The sequence below is a fragment of the Chanos chanos genome, chromosome 10 (genome assembly GCF_902362185.1).
Source record: "Chanos chanos chromosome 10, fChaCha1.1, whole genome shotgun sequence".
Classification (NCBI taxonomy): domain Eukaryota; kingdom Metazoa; phylum Chordata; class Actinopteri; order Gonorynchiformes; family Chanidae; genus Chanos; species Chanos chanos.
Genome location: NC_044504.1, coordinates 15,120,519 through 15,138,642, shown reverse-complemented (window position 1 = coordinate 15,138,642; position 18,124 = coordinate 15,120,519). Strand labels below are relative to the sequence as shown.

The following is an 18,124-nucleotide window of genomic DNA, read 5'->3' as shown; positions in this document are numbered from 1 at the left end:
CACACACACACACACTGTTGCAGTTGGCTTTTAGTACAAATAATGGGGTACATTGAAAATTTGAATGCAACGCACACTATAATAATGAAACTGTATAATGGGATAAACAGACCAAATTGGTGAGACAATAGTAGTGAACAATGTCTGTACTTTTACTCTGTAAAAATGTATCACTTCAAATAAAATTGCTCAATGTTCCCTTTATCTCAAAATTGACCTCGACTTTTATCTCAAAGTTGACCTTGACATTAGAATGAATTTTAGATCAGTTTGGATCTTGTTTTACTAAGTTAGTGTCCCAGTGAGGTTATACGTTAAAGAATTTACCAAAGACCTGGTAAGACGCCAGGGCCAAACACCCACAGTACAAGTGTTGTTATGAATCTTGTTAGCCACTTGTTTGAGGAATGCATAATAAGTTTACAATCTGACAAACAGTTGTTTCTATGAAAGAAAATGTTAAAGAAACAAGATTTGGAGCTACATTTTTCCATTCATGTGAGATATTGCTAAGCTGTGCTTCTTAGCGTATCATAATATGAGTGAGGAGGAGAGTATAGTAGTTGACGTCAAATAGTGTGACATGGCAGTAAGCCAAGAGAAACAGTCCATTCTTTAGACCTACACTTTTGCCATTTATCTCCACAGCCATCACCGCCTGCTAAGGATCAGGATAATCAGTGCAGGCTAAAGCTTGGTTTGAAGTACTCAGCAGTTCTGATTTAGCATCGACTTAGCCTCCCACAGAATCTGAAAAAACAGCAGGCAATAGCTTACACTGAGAAAAATGCTGATCCTGGATCTGTGGTTACAGTCAGCCATCACTCACCCACTCACTCACTCACTCACTCACTCACTCACAAAGTTTTTTATGTTAACCAAATCGTTCAATCACGAAGATTTTATGTGAAAGCTTCGGTATTTATGCATTCAGTTACACCCTAATGACTACACATCATTTCATTAAACTGGATTGCAAGGTATTTACATTAAGGATACAGATCTAGATAGAAGAAATAAAAGTCATATAGAAGTATGTCAGTTGTTTCTGCCTATACTCCACATGTCTTTACAACTATTGCCAAAACCACCAATTATAAACCACCCTCCACATCACATCATAGACTCATAATATTGATTGACATGAACTAAAGAAAACAGAGGTTTCTCTGGTTAAAACTGAGATGAAAAGAGGCTCAGTTGACTTTACATTCCTGGTTGTACAGTTGCACATTTGTTAATAATTCACGGTTAATATGAAGGTTGACTTGGATGAGTTTGCTCATGATAAGTTTGTCAGATAAAAAAAGTAAGCAGGGTTTTCGTTTGCCCGCTCTGAACGGTTTCAATGAACACAGATGGCCCCATTCAAGTCTCGAAACCTCAACAGGAAGAGAGCTAACTATAAACCACTTCCTATGTCAAATGAAGAGCAGCACCAAGTCGAGTTTATAAGCTCTGTCTAATGGTCCTCACGTTTTGAAGAGAGAACTCTAAACAGTGCACAGTATCTGGGGATATGGCACTTAGAAGCAGGATATTTTGAAGCTGACAATTGTTAGTGGGAAAAGACTTATAGTCCTGAGATTTTTATAATCAACAGGTTTTCTTAAGGATTATAGTCAGCCAATGGAAGTGTCAGTTTACTGAAATATACACAGTCCACAAAGATATGGGCTGGGAGAGAGCCTGTACAGAGTTACTGATCTTACCATACTTATAAAGTTACCAATCACAATATGTGTGTGTGTGTGTGTGTGTGTGTGTGTGTGTGTGCATTTAAAAATGGTATGAAAGCTCTTTTTAAAAGATATTTACTGAAACTTTCAAATGCCAGCAGTGTTTTGGTGTATGGAGATTTTTGGAAGTGTCACACTTATTTTAATTTAATGCAATCTCCACATGTAGTTTTTGTATAATGGTTGTGGAAAAAAAAAGTAGTAAACATGGTAAATCAGTGCAGGTCTATGGAGTCCATAACCCTTGTTTCTACCATAAACTAGTAATATGATTGTGGGTGTGGTCTGTGTCTGTTTCCTGTCTGTGTTTTTGACTCATGCTTTATCTCATCATGCTAGGTGCCACTCTACAGAAAAGATCGTATCTGTTATTAGTACAGATTCAAGTAGACATTCAGGCAAAATATCACTTCTGTAAAACTTCTTTGATACAAAATCTATTCTTCACATAAGAGAAAAAGGAGAGAAAGAGAGAGAAAAGACAAAATAAAAGTATATTTTTCCCCCTTCTAAACAGTGTTTGATCTGAATGATCAAAGACACCTGGAGCATAAAATCCTGAATTTTCTGTGTTGAATCACTATGTACTTGTTCATTTTTTCCCCATTAACTCTCAACTGCATTTCTGTCAGGTCACTTTGTCATTTTGCAGTTTGCAGTGACAATGTGCGGTGGAAGGCAGGTTAAACCTGATTTTTGAGATCACTACTCTGGCATTTTATTCTCAGGGGCTGGACAGACAGCAGATAGCACTTACCCACTAAACTATGTAATGACGGCATTGAAAAGCTGCTACCACGGCAACAGGCCAAATAAACAGGGTTTCCAGCGAATGTGTAGAGCACATTCTGAGACCAAAGACTGGGTGCGTCTGACCTCCACCCATCGCAACGCCCTTTTGCAAGAGTAACTAAAAGGAACTCAAAACCCTACTCTAAAAACTACATATACTGAAGAGATTTCTGGCTGAATTCAATTCATTTTACACAGGTTATCTAACAACAAATCTGAAGGGAAAAAAATGAAATTGGCCAAAGCATACAGTTAGAGAGTGAGTTTTTCTTATTGTACTTGTTTGAGTCTGTGGACCTTAACTGGTTAAAATACTGCAGGTCTAGCATTGCGCAGCGGATAAGCAGATAGCAATGTAATGAAGACTAAACTCTGAAAGAGGGAAGAGAAAGGAGAGAGAGGGAGAGAGAGAGAATTGTGTACAAGCTTTGCTGTGGCACTTTAAAAATATATGACAGTAGGATGTATACCAAAAGCAGAGTATCCAATCCTGCTCTAGAGGCCCTACAGCTCTGCACATTTTAGGTGTTTCCCTGCGCTAACAGACCTAATTTGGATAAGCAAGAGCTTAATAAGTAGCTTATGAGTTGACTTAGGTGTAGATAGAGCAGGGAGGGAGCTAAACTGTGGAGGGCTGTGAACCTATGGGGCCAGAATTGGAAAACAGTGGTGTATAGGAGATTAAATAAAGTTGTGAGTGTGTAGCATGAGTGTGTCACTCTTAAATACACACAGGAAAGACAAAGAAAAGGGAGGTTCGTTTCAACAGAAAACAGTATTGAAGTGGGCGGATCAGGAGTTAGTCTACTCAATAAAAGATGACCTCACGCTTCATTCAGCTAATGCCTACAGTTTACAGTCTTACAAGCTCACTAAACAAGCCTCAATCTGATGTAAACTATTGTGGAAAGTTTATGATATGTTTGTGGAGCAGGAATTCAAGTGGATATTTGCCCAAATAACATAGCTATTAGTAAACTGAGTCACAATCTACAGCCTTACCCAACAGCACGATGATTCATCATAGCAATTTCTCCTTGGCTTTAGAGCTCCACACATCTCGAACAAGGAATCTTATTGGTCAGTCAGTCTGCCAATCAGACCTTAACTCTTTGATAACAATCCGCAATTGCCCATTATTCTCTCTCCTCTTTTCCCTTCAGGAAGCATGGCTTTGGAAGCAACAGAATTCCATGCATTCCCAAGAGGGAACTTTTCCCAGCTATAGTTCATACAAATGAACTGAAAGGAAGGGAACATGAAAGAGATGGCCAAGGGAGTAAGACAATGAAAGTTACTGTTAAAAGAGATAGTTGAACTATCTGAATAAAACTGTTGTTCAGAACAAACCTTAGATGACTTTTTCCCCCCTCACTTGATGGGTTAGACAATCATTTTAAGGGCATTTTTGCACCTGCCAGGCTGATCATAGTGGCAATTACCACAAAATATAAGTACAATTTGAGAATTATTGATGGCAGAGGCTAAACAAGAGTTGAAGGAACACTCATACAAACACACACCTCTGCAACTTATTTTCAATATATAAAAAAGCAAGAACATGTGATTCCTTAAGTACTGAAGTGTCATCCATGAGAAATCATATAATATCAGATACCATGTGTAATGAGTCGTTGTTGTTCTAAGAGCTCATTTGTAATGCTGACACTCTTTCTTGGCTCCTGATCTTTCCTTCTCTTCTCCCTCACTCTCTTTCATGCTGTCAGTGTCACAGAATATTTGTTACCCATATGTTTCAGACAAGATGTAAAATATTATTTGTACATGTCTTATTGAACTCTTGGTTGCCTCCCTGAGTGCAAATAAAGACTGTTTAAAGTTGGTTTCATGCAAGGATATTCCAGCCCATACATTTACAAACCAATCTAAAGGAACTTCCCTTTGTGCGTATGTGTTTTGAATGTATACACACAGAGAGCAAAGGGGCTGGAATTTAAGAATCACGTGATGAATGAATCTATCAGATTAGCGATGGTGACATACTTACACTCCAACAAAAGCAAGCAGTGAAGAGATTATAAGTTCAATGTGCATATCTGGCATTATGCAACGGTAATCTGCACTTGCTTGTGTCAAAATAACAAAACATCAGATGCTACCCAGGAGGCTGCCAGAGACTTCCTATATTTATATGAGCCATCGAATTCAGTTTCAGTCAAATCAGTCGTATTCTTTTTTTTATTTTTTTATTTTTTTATTTTAGCTCTCCACATACGAGCTAAAACTCTGGCTTGCACATGAAAAGTAAATTTAGGAAGCGTGCATGTAGTAGGTGTGTATGCCACCCAACCAGTCTGGCAGAAACCAGTACAAACAGTCTAGAGCTTAGTCAACATATATCTTTTTCTCGCCTTCTCCCACACAGAGTAAACAAGGCCAGATTTTTCATATGGTTGCTTCAGAATATAAATGTGTTCTTTGTCACACTACTACTGTATATCCAACATGCTTGTTCCCACTTGTCTGTTTTACACACCTTTGAAATGAGCAGGGATTTAGCTAGAATTTGCTGAGAGCACTGTGAATTCAGTTCACAATACATACAATACATTGTGACAATACATTCCAAGACCTCAATGTATTTACTACAAGTTCCGAGACATTGATTCAGAATCACCATACCATGCTAAAGCTCTAATCATGACCATAATTTGAGCAAAACTCCAAAGATGAGTTTAATATTACAGCCGTAATACACCAACACTGATATTCGGCTGTCCCTTTCTGTATGGGCTGTTTAAGTGTCAACAATGATTACCTAATCAGTCGGCACACACAACTCTCATTGCAGTTACACTTCAGTGTTCAGTTAGTGGATTGAACATAATGGTTTTGTGTAGCAGTTGTCACTAGAACTTGTCTGCCTCCTGTTATTCTTTACTGCAGGGACTATAAGGGATCCAAACAATAATATCAGGTAAACGTACAGCCTAAAATATAAGTCAGTGCGAGTCAGATTGAGCTCCACTACCTGATCATACACTTTCTCTCTTCATGCAGTTTCTTTCTATCCATGTCAGGGGACTGGAAATGTACAGGTTAGTACTGTAGCACAAAATATCCAAAAGGGTATGCTGTCCTCTAAGCCCACCGCTTCTGAAAGAACACTTTCTGAAAAATAAGGGAAGAAAACTAATCTTGTGTTTGCTAAAAACACAGTGAGGCCACAGCGTCCCATGCGCCGCTCTGTGCCGTCAAACCCGGCTTTGTCAGAGGAGTAAACGCCTTCGTTGTTGAGTTTAATCAGCTTTAATGGGAAGACTCAAGTCGTCCTCCTCTGTGTCTCCAAAAAGTCTGTTTCATCACTCCGTCATGAATGTCCTCTTCCATGTTGTCCCCTCTAAAACTGGCTCATGATGCTTTACACACCTCAGTATAGCTGAGCAGGTAATGCTAATCAAATCGGAGAAAGTTTTCATTTGAATCCTGAAAGTTCTATGAAAAATGCACCAGGACATCTTTTCCCAGCCTGACAGCCAAACTGTGCATGATGTAAAATATATGAGTGATGTGCTGTAACAATCAATGTTGTTTTTAAATGTTAATCAGTTGTTTATATTGTATATTTGCTATAGTCAGTTATGCAGGTATATGCATATCTAAGTACACAGGCAGAATCTGCAGTAGTATTGTTCTGCTGAGTGGCATACTTTCCTTATTAAATGAGCTTTTGTCATAACATTAATTTGATGGCGTCATTTCTGGATCATGTCGTCAGAAATGTGATGAGTTTGTGTGTGTTTGTAAAGAGCGAGGCAGAAGTGTTAGCACTTGTTTGTTCTGAGAAAGTAATGCACACTGAATTAGTTTTGCATAACTGGGTTTGCATTATTCAAACCACGGCTACTGCATACACGGACTCTCAGGTGTCTCACCAGAGCATATTACCATTTATGATCCAAAAGTAAACATAAAATATCTACATACCGTATGTTAAGATTTGACTCATTTAGCTATGACATAAATGTGCGCTAAAAGAATTCAAACTGAAACAGCAGCAGCACTCCTAAAAAGTATCTTACGTCAAACCAAAACACAATAAAACATTTGATTTACAAATGAATTACAACTTATGCGCCATAATTCAAATGTGTATGTAATGCTATCATAGCACATAATATTGATATACTATACTAAGCATGCCGTCCCCTTGCTTGACATTCTCATTTAAGATATTACTGATTGTAAAATTTTGTTGAGGCAAGGTTGACTGAATAAAATGTCTACTTTCTTAGTTTTGTTGGACTTATTCGTGAAAATGTCTGGGCCTACTGATTGGAGACCACTGACAGAGAGAAAATTGTCTATTTATAGAATCAGAAGCAAAGTGGAATCATGGTCATGGGCTGTTTCTATATCCCTATCACCTTTCATGAGCTGGGCAGGCCACATTGACCGCTTCCTCACCAGGCCACCCAGATACAGAGATCTCAGTGCTAAAGAAAGACAAATGAGATCATGAAATTTTTGATGATGAATAATGAAAATAAATTTGACGCACCTGCTCATGCACACACGCACGCACAGTAATCACAAACAGTTATTATTCACAGCAAGTTAAACAACCCCATTATGAGACAGCAGAACTAATAAGGCCTTAATCTACACCTACACTCAAGTCACGGAACATCTTATTATAAGATCATGTGTAAAAACATCATTGCTTATCGTCAGATACATAACCAGCCAAACAGAGAGGACCTTCTGCTGAGCAAGATGTTGGTTCATACCAGACACTTTCTGAAAGTCTCACATTACAAATGCTGATAGTGAAAATCAATGTAAACTAACTCAGCTTAGGTCAACTCATTCATCTATAAAGCAGCTCATGCATTTTAAGTACTAAAGTATTAGTACCACTGACCTAGGTAACGTATGCTGATCCTTGTGTTTTGGAATGGCTGTAGGAAGGGGAATTCTCGCTGGCTAATGAGCAGTTTAGGCAATAGTGCTTTCATTGTATGATGGAGCTGAAATTCTGCCTCTGTGATACTGCATGGAACTATTAATGGAAACATCATCTGTGACATTTTCAATGGAAAAAAAAAAAATTGCGCCAGATCAGCCTTTCAAAATAATCATGGTTAGTGTCATACATTCATTTTAAATGCACAGATGCTGCATGTGGAAGTGAACAGCCCTTACGCACTGATGTGGAAGTGAAACCCTGAGACGTGGCTGAGACTGACTTTTTCAGTCAGTCACACCTTCTTGTGATAACACATTTAATTACAGGGAGAACAATGTGCCAGTACTTAAATGAATAACGCCTATAGGAGAAAAAAAATGATAAGATGTTCACTACTCTGCTTAAAGTGCTTATCTTTCACATATCGCCTAAAGAAAAGTGGTAGTATCACTTTACAATGCTTTGGAATAATTCATCACAATTGTACCAGATACTAGGCACTTTTTAATTGCTCGGGTCAAAACCTAAACATTACATTATTGAGAGGGATAGTAATATGTTAATCACAAGAGGGACGAAGCAACCCCCCACCACCACCACACACACACACACACACACGCACGCACGCAGCGTACACACACACGCACACAGTCAAAGCAGTGTGCTCACTAACCCTAACTTAACTAGCATTATATCTTAACTGATTTGTGGTTTCAGTAAGTGATAAACACAGGTTTAACTGTGATACTCATTATGCACAGACTGTCCTGATTCAATGAATGCACAGGTATCATCCAGCAAAAAGGAAATCTAGGACAATAAATACCCTGCTTTAGCGGTTCAGTTTAACCAGATAAACTCAAGGTTAAATTAACAGCGAGGCAGCTCGAGTGTGTGTCCGTCTGAGAGTCTGTGTCGAGGACGGGTGACAGCACCTGCAACAAACATTCCCAGCCTGACAGGGCATTTCTGTGACTCACAAGTAACACCCTGAAACCTTAGGCCTAAATAATTAACCAAAGGTTCAGTGGGTACAAGAGAATGATACTGAAACTGTAGAGATGGACTGCATCTCTCTGGGATGGTTTTCCTGAAGATACCTTTTTTCTTTTATCTCAATGACAGATAACTGAAAGGTTCAGTGCTTAATCTTTCGCATTGGTCAACAGTTCAGAAAACTGTGATCTTTTACATATTTATCCATCAGGATAAACAGGTATTTGACATAACAGGACCATTCTCATTCAAACTTAACATTCACTCGTTCTTACCTATCTCCAAAATCTACAACAATACACACATTTGTGTGTGTGTGTGTGTGTTTTTGTCTAATAACAATTCTCTAACTACCTAGACTAAGCCACGGTTATCATGACAAAATCCTAAACCTATTTACAAGAGCACACTAAATCCTAAAATGATCACACCCACTCAAGAAAAACCCTATAAACACTGATCAGGCACTTAACACATTGCTTCACATTCCTACTCTAAAATCTCCCATTCACAGCAAGATTAGATAACATCTGAAATTGAATTTTCAAAGAGCAGTCTCCAGCATATTGCCACAACGCTTGGACACTGAGAGTAGGACAGCCAACTGGAGCAAAGATGAGTGAATCATAAAAGGTCCCTGGTCATTTTTCACCCATGGATGCCATTCTGTAAATGAGTACAGGGTTTGTGTAACCTTAGTTAAACTCACAAGTCTCGGCTTGTAAGTTCACAAGATCTGGGCTAAATGAAACTGAGAACACAATTTTAGTAGGCAGGCTATATTTGACTTTTTGTTCTCATTTGCGTGATGAGATGGAACCATAACTAAGGAGCAGATGTATATAGGCACTGAGATACAGTCACAAGACGTAACTATGTGAAAAGGTCCATTCTCCTGAATGTCAGCCACACTGTCCTCTGGGCCAACAGCAAGAGGGCTAAACAAATCCAGTCATACCAAAGATAGTCCACTCTTGCTCAGTTCAATATAGGAAAAGAACCCTTATCGTTAAGATGGCTTTGCTCACTTGTTTTGACATACCAGTGTATGACACAATGTAAAACATAACCTCATTTTTCACATCAGGAAATAAGCAAAGCGACATTTTGACAACAGCACAGCGTACTGCCAATTCAAGAAACACATAGGGTCCACATCACGGTTTAAGGCACTCTATAATATCAATTCAGGGTGGTTTCTTATAAACTCAAATTAGAAGCAAAAGACGACAGAAACCTATGGATATGCATAGACAGCATTAAACGTGGAAATGCCTTCAACTTGTACTCTCTGACAGCAGAGTGAATGTACAATGACTCACCAGTTTCTCAGAACACATTATAAGAAAGCGCATGCATAGTCAAACAAACGCTATGCATGCCTAGTCAAATGACCATTTACAACTGAGTTAATCGTTGAACTTTGCCTCCAAAGACCTGAAAGATTTGACTGCTTTCTTATCAAGAGGGTGTAAGAGCATGCAGACAGCTGACTGCTCCAGCATCCGTTAAAAATGGTGGACAAGGCAACAAATGAGCAGTGGACTTGTAAACAGCTGTGTCAGCAGGACTAACATTTGTGCTGACCCTTTACTCTGCGTGCAACAGTTAAACAGCTGTTCTATGGGGAACAACAGGGGGACATCCTGTTTTGAATGGTTTTAGTAAGGAAAGTCTCAGCTAGTCTTGCTTTTATCACCATTAACAGCAAACGTTAAGCTAATTTTAAAATAGACAAAAGTGAAGAAATGTACAGTATCTGATTATGATACAGAAACCAGACTTTCAAGCAACTTTGAACACTTCCTATGAGGCCATTTTCATTGTTTTTCTGGTGTATGTATGTTTATACAAAACTCTAAAAAGAAAATATTTGACATGTCAATGTGTCTGTGTTTTTCTTAGAGAACTGTATGAACACAAAGGGAAGACTTTAATAAAATGAAAATGATCTAAAACCAGATTCCAGCTCAGTACAAATGGTTTGACACAATGGTATCAAATCAAAAGTCCTATTTGATCTCACTGACAATGGAAGACTGTCAAGGGAAACAGCTTTTCTTAACAGGTCTGAACCATATTCAAAATACTCTATACAGCAGCAGTAACAATGGAAACTCTGCTCGCTGTTGAACTAAAGTGATTAGCATCACACAAAAAAGAAACCGACAGCATATGCAACAAGAAGAAAACTGAATGCAAATAAAAACTAAATGTTTTACTCATCAGAGTGTTTGACAAGCCAGCAGCAAGAATCACTCTCTGTTTAACTCAGTGTCCATCTGAATCCACTTTACCTTCATGAAACAAGTTATTTCCCTTCAACACAGGTCCCACAATGATAAGCTCTCCTAACTAGTAACTCTGGTGAAACATTAAACACAGTACACATTTTTCACATTCTTACCAATGATGGATTCATCAATGCTTCAAAATGTGACAGTACCTTGTTATACAAATGGTTCCAACGACTCAGTTAAACATCTTGTGAATACTTTTAAGGTTTAAGAAAAGCCCAGTACAGAGTGATGGGGTGGGGAGTGGGAGGCAAGCATAGTAAAGTGAAGCACACATTTATTCTAAGACCATGTATGATCTGTTGTCATGAGGCAAGTTCTGTATTTGGAGCTAGACTATAAGACCCGATACTTTATGAAACTGCATGAAATACAAGCGGGGCAGAAATGTGTTCAAGCCAAAATTCATTTTTGATTAGATTTCTACCAAAACAGTGAAAACCCCTTGCCAGTTAGCCAATTAGACTAAAATGGCAAATGTTCCCCTGAGGTCATGTTAGGGCATTAGATCCATTAGTAAATATGTAAAAATGAATGAAGTATAGTACATTTAAAATGGCTAACTTTAATTAGATGTTACAGTTACATAGCTGTTTCTGTACAGATTTCTCAAAATGTAGAAAGAAAAGAAAAGGAGGAAAAAAAGTTCAGCATGAATGCATTTCTTTCAAATGGTAAATTCTGCCCACTCTAATGCAAACTGTACTTGAAATACAAACAGATAAAAACATCACTCCCTTAAAAAGGACTGTCATCATACTTCTCTGAAGAAAAGACACTGACTTTGTGGGCATCCTGCTGTTTCTGCTCTTCAATGACAATATTCCCAATTTTCCAATTTAAGGCCAAATTTAACACCTGTGCTGAAGATCTGAGTTGAATAAAGTGTTTCATTTATATGAACACAAAAAAAAAATGTTCCTCAGTCTCTTGACACTGTACAATATTGTATGAGGATAAATGGTGTGTCTGACCTTTTGCACAAAGTCAAAATGGACTTAGTTCTGTGTTAATGTCTATGATGCTATCATGATATGTCAGTGATTAAGCATTTAAACCAGTTGAGCCAAAGACTGAACGGTCATTTAGAATGCTAATTTTGCCCCGTCAAAGGTGTTTTAAAACAACTCGGTATAAAATTTCTCTATACATAATGATGGACAATACTGTTAGTGGGAATCAAACTTTGTTTCCTACTCTGGCTCCCACAACACACATAGTTTTAAGTGGTGAAGAAATACATTGAATGTAACTTTGCACTAACCTTAAACCAAAGATGAGAACACAGAAAAGTCACTCCATAAAGAAAAATATAAAGAATCTCCAGTCTTGATTTGTGATAGCTTCAAATTATAACTTGTAAGCCATGGAACAGAAGGACACTAGCATACTATCAAGCATGAAATGGTCCAACTTAGAACCAGCAAAACCCATTCCTGTTAAAAGTGATAAATTAACAATTACAAGGGTCATTGTAATATTAAAAAATAAATGAAATTTTAAATCAATCATTTGAAGCATATTTTTGAACAATGTTTGTTAATTTTTTTTTCTTTACCAAGGTTTCTGTTATGTCCTAGCTAAAACAGTTCTGCCAAGCCATCATTAAGATTTGTAATTTGACGTAAGCCATGTCAAGCCCTCGTATAGTCCGTCGCCTGTGGTCGCACATGAGGGCTGCACATACCAATTCCTATCTCTGATCCGCGTCAGTCCCAGCTTCTCTTGAATTTCGTGCGGCTTCATGGCGTCCGGTAGGTCTTGCTTATTGGCAAAAATCAAAATGATGGCATCGCGCATCTCCCGGTCATTGATGATGCGATGGAGTTCTTGCCTGGCCTCGTCGATTCGATCTCTATCCGCGCAGTCTACAACAAAAATTAACCCTTGTGTGCCTGTGTAGTAATGTCGCCAAAGGGGACGTATTTTATCCTGTCCACCAACGTCCCATACGTTGAATTTGACATTTTTATAGGTGACAGTTTCCACATTGAACCCCACCGTAGGAATTGTGGTCACGGACTGTCCCAACTTCAGTTTATAAAGGATAGTTGTCTTTCCAGCAGCGTCGAGTCCGAGCATCAATATTCTCATCTCCTTGTTACCAAATATTTTTGATAGCATTTTCCCCATCTTGATGACAGATCATATATACCCCTTACTCCAAGAAAATGTTCTCTTTCTAGCTCTAACCGTCCCTCTGTGGTTCAAAAACCCCGGGAAGATAATTCTTGAAAACAAATGGCTTTGTATCAATCAAAGGATAAAGTGTGCCATGCAGGTAATCACCGCATATGATCAAATTTAGCTGTAGAAGTAAGCAGCAACAGGAGAGTCATTCGAATGCTACAAATTATCTGTCAATTCTGGACTGCTCCTTTAAATCAAGTATTATGCACAGCTCAACCTGCACCAACACTAACTTTAGCACAGAGGACGATATAACAAAATACAGCAGCAAGCACAGACACTTGCTTGTAAATGAATTCCTCAAGTGCCGGATGATTTAATCTGAGCGTGATAAACGACAACACTTCGTTAGCACGTAGAATCCAGTTGAAACGTTTTGTTGCAAGTGATATCCGTACAGTCTTGAACCGCAGGAATATGGTAATCCGCAAAACTGAGCTCTTTTGTCGAACAGAGGGATTGCAGGGATAAATATTAAGATGTTTTGAATCGTTTCACTTTACTCCGCTGCGAAGTTCTACAGTCTATTTGGAATTCCGACCAGCTAGGCCGTATGAAAAGCCTGCGGTATTTCAGACTTCCTCTTGGTGTGCGGGCTGGATGTACTTCGTGGGTTACCCTCTTATCCCTCTTCGCTAGCAAGTATTTGAAATATTTATTTCAAAGGCCCGTTGGAGAACCCTTTAGCCAAGCCATAAAGTCAGTCATCGGGGCCGTCCCAGGCTGAGCCGCATCAGTTTAACACGGCATGTAAATTCCTTTTCACGAACCCTTCAGAAACAAGAAAGATTCAGAGGGAGTGTCAGAACACACCAGTTAGCCAGACAGCTAATCGCACCACCCAAACCTCATTCATCACTACAGAAACGAAATCAGATGGTGTGCAGGAACTGTGTTTGGTTACAATTTAATTTTTTTTCATCCACGTTTCGACAACAATCAGCACATTTGACTTACTTTCGACGTCTCCCTGCTCTTCGCTATTAGGCGCCCCGGTATTCGTCCCTCCAAGCTGCCGACTAGTAAAACCTCGCTAGCGCTGTGAGCCACCGGAAAAGGTGTGGAAGAAAATCATCCGCCACTTCCTCTAAATCGCTCACTGTTCTTTGACTCCTAGGTGGCATGCGCGATTACTGCTATTGTGCAGTAATTACCCAAAATAAAACTCATTCAAACTGTGACACCAATGTAATGGCCAACTTGCAACTTCTCTTATTTCAATATCGGTTTCTCAGGCCAAAAGGAACTGAACCCCATTGCGTTTAAATGGAAGTAGTTATGACGTGGATTGCTCTAAGTGGGCGATGAGATTTGTTTCAAATAATGCCGCAGAGCAATGCGAAGCATTGCCAACCAGAAAGAAAATCCCCTGTTTTGTGTTGGCGTCTCTAATTGAGGGGGAATGAATTGAGAGGTGGAGTTAATGAAGTAATGGCTTTCATTTTTAAAAAAGAACAAACGACCACTATGTGTTAGTTATGGCAGGTCATTACCTTTATATGTGATTAAAGGGAGCTCATTACACAGAATCAGATCACAAATTCTTTTTCTGGGTGTAATTAGAAGATAACCAACACTCTCTCGCACGCACATGGGTAGGCTATGTTTTACTTCACAATCAGTATTTTTCTTTTCACGTTAATGTGAATAAACGAGAATATTTGTGAAACAGCGCTGCCATGTGACAGAGGTAAACTTCACGTGATATGACTGGATATAATTGCCTTCCTAAGGATGTTACTGGTTTGTAACACGAACGTAACTCCTTCTATGTCCTTACATCAATATAATTATACTTTTACTGTTTATTCACTCTAAAAAATGCCACAGTGAGCATATATTTGACAGAAACAGTTCCCTTTTCACAAGTGCAAGGGGAATCCGTGTATTTTGCAATGACTAATCGTCCCAAATTTCTCAACAATGTGAGCAAAATTAATACACAATGGAGAGAAGGTGTAGCATTTTATTCAAAACCCAAGGCTGACGGACAAAGCACCTGTTATGTTGGACAGTGTGAATGAGGTGCCCACCTCAGAGCTTTCACAAATGTAAACTCAGCAAACAGCCACGTTTCAAAGATATCATGTGTGTATTTTAACATAACATAATTCCGTTTTCCAAGTGTCAGTATGCAGCCACACTCATGAAGATATCAGCAGGTGCTCTAATGTCTTAAAGGGCTGCTTGTCTGCATTCTTGCAGAGTACATCTGTAATATCAACAAACATCAGGGTTGTTCTGGTTGGCTTTTTCAAAGGTACAAGCTGCTGACCCAAGTTTTTTTTTCCCCAGCCATTCAGATTGTCACACTCCCATAAAGGTTATCCAGAAGTGAATCTGACAGTTTACTTTTGTCTTATTGATCATATCTGAAGAGTCTTCTGGCTTGATCCTCTTAACCAGAGGCCATGGCTCCTGATCCTCTCTTGTGCCATGGATGGAGCCTGCTGGAGGGTTTGGAAGGATGTTTGGAGTTTTATTCCTCAAACTCTGCAATACAGTATATATGGGTCACTGTTAGTGCCTTACAAGAAATGAATAATGTCAGACTCCTGCTGTTGAAATATTTAAGCCAGAGTTCAGATTACAAGATCGTCTCTTCAGTGGACAGTATTGGAAGACTAGCCCATTAAAGTTTCACTGAATGGTCTCCCTTCTCTCTCCTGCTTTAAACTTGTGCTGTTTAATTATGCATCACTGGCCACCTTTGACTGATATTTTAAGACCTTGATTTCCAGTAGGTATCAAGAACAATTGGTCCCAAATCCTGTATTTGTATACTTTGTACATATGCACTTGGTGTCTAAGCCGACTGCAGTTTTTTCTCTAAATCTTCACATGCTTTATACTAGATTTCTAACACAAACACAAGAGATATAAGCTAGATGACTACTTGCATGCACATACTCTCTGAAAAACAACAACAAAAACTAAAATTTCCTACGACGCAGAGTCTTAGAGAATTAGAAGTAGTTTAATATTACATGCCCAGAAGAGGTGTTGCTAGATGACGCTTGAACAAAATAAGAACTTGTGCTGTTTTGCGCCATCTCCTGGTTGAAAATGGAACATAGTTCCATAGTTCAAGTAGTTACGCACCGAGATATGCACCGATAAGCAACTAAACTATGCGTAATTATTTCGTATTCGGTATTACAATATGTTTCAGTTGTTCTGGATAGTCATTTTATTTTGCCATCGAAATGAATAGCATACCCCCTTTTTAATACACTTTACTACGCTGTAGGCAACGGTTTGCTATTCAATAGCTCGTTTTATAATAAGTTTAAACGGCTCTTCTCAGAGTTGTGTGTAGTCAAGTTAGGAGCCCATTTTCAAAAAGACAAGCTGGTGGCCAAAATGACATATGAACTGAATAGTTTTGACCCAACATACCATAAACTAATTCCAAGAAATATGTCCATTGCAACAGTCTTTCACTCTCCCCACGTCGTCAAGCAACTTCAAAAATGATACGGTCCATATAGCCTACAGATACCACTCTTCAGCGTCTTTATAGTTTTGTCTGGTGTTCGGTAAATTGCGGACAGGATATCAGTTATGTCATCAATGAAACTGGTCATATAAATTGTAAAACTCGTTTGCCGTTTTAAACGACAACATAATACGCTACATTAAGATTTCAGTAACGTTATGACAGCAATATGTAGGCTACCCTGTTATTACGGTGGATATGAAAAAAGACTGTATTGCTGTATTTTCCTCAGGTATTATCTAATTTAGTTAAATATTTTCTAAAATATCTGGAATAGGCTATGCATGTAGGCCTATTTATACTGTAAGTATTTATTTTAAAATACACTTTTCCCTGTAGTCCATCACTGCAATTTTGCCATACTTTCTGGGTAACCTTTTTGAAATCAATTTAAATTTCACCAAAGATTTAACAGTAGTTGCTGCACAGGCGATTCATGACAGGCCTATATACTGCATTACACGTCGCCGTGCAGCCAATTGATTAAACCTACAGGGCACATTTAAATTCGGCTTCCAGGTAGCGTCTATCATACTGATCGATTTTCAGCTTAAGTGCTATGCGTTTGTAGGACACCTGTCGATCTGTAAAAGCGTGGAATTGACGTTGCCAATCAGTAGCCTACACGATTTATGCATTTAATTTTCCTTTATATCCTTGTGTTGAGTGGGCTCATATAAACCACATACAGAATATGTCAAAAAGCTGGGAGGACTCCTTGGGAACAGACGGTTACGAAGTAGGCCTATGCAGTTCGATAAAATCGTTCTCCCATGAAAGATTGTGTATTTCGGAAAGGTTTATCGTTGTTTTCATATTCAATGTTTCTGGAACGATTCTACATTAAAATAATGTTTTATTAAATCAGTAGCCCACAGCACATAGCAAGCTTATAGCAAGGGAGGAATAAACAAATGTAACATAGATTCAATAGCGGCGGGATGCCGAAATTCAGTATAGGTCTATTCGCTGAGGAGGCATTGTATGAAAGAAGTTGCGGTCAGCTGCGATGAAGCAATTTGTCACACTGTCGGACTGTTCTACAGCGACGATTTATTTAACCCACAGATATGTCTGGAACGGGAGGCGGCTGATTTTCCATCTTGACTTCAAGCCATTAAGATAACGATTTATTGCTCGAATACGCAAGGTCCTCATTGGTCAAGTATACCTCCCCCTCGTAGATTATACAGCAGTTTCAAAGAACTTGAACATGATTATTTTGTAATCTTTTAAAGAAACTGTTCATTAGGACATTTCACGTGATAACGTGTTTTGCCCAAAAGACGTATTTTTTCCTCTCTGGTAAGTCTTAAATAACAGTGTATAAAACATTATCGTAGGCTGGTAACGTACCATGTTGTAAAACTCAGAGGTGGACACTAACTGTTGAAGTACATAAAATAATAGCCTATCTATGTATAAATGTTTATGCTTAGTTACCGCCCCTGAAATCCCCAACGAACTGTGAAACGTTACGGTTACTTCTGTGGCTGAGAAATGAGTGTATGTAGAAGCATGGCGTTTGTCCCAACACTCGAACGATGTATGCCATTTTACATAAATTGAGTATCTGCTTTGGTACCACCACAAAAAGCCCACGCGAATTAATTATTTCTACCCGGTGCTCATCTATAGGACCATTTAGCGGTTGCCTACAAATATTTAGCGCCCAGAAGCA

The 18,124-nt window shown here is 38.8% G+C and overlaps 1 protein-coding gene across 1 annotated transcript; it reads right to left on the bottom strand.

Annotated features, from left to right (window-relative positions):
* Positions 1–11,322: 11,322 nt before the first annotated feature.
* Positions 11,323–13,988, bottom strand: arf6b (ADP-ribosylation factor 6b). The gene is made up of 2 exons (XM_030786049.1): positions 13,902–13,988; positions 11,323–13,715 (listed from the first exon to the last, which is right to left on the bottom strand). Exon 2 carries the CDS (start codon positions 12,885–12,887, stop codon positions 12,360–12,362), a length of 528 nt encoding a protein of 175 aa, XP_030641909.1. The 5' UTR covers positions 12,888–13,715; positions 13,902–13,988; the 3' UTR covers positions 11,323–12,359.
* Positions 13,989–18,124: the final 4,136 nt, after the last annotated feature.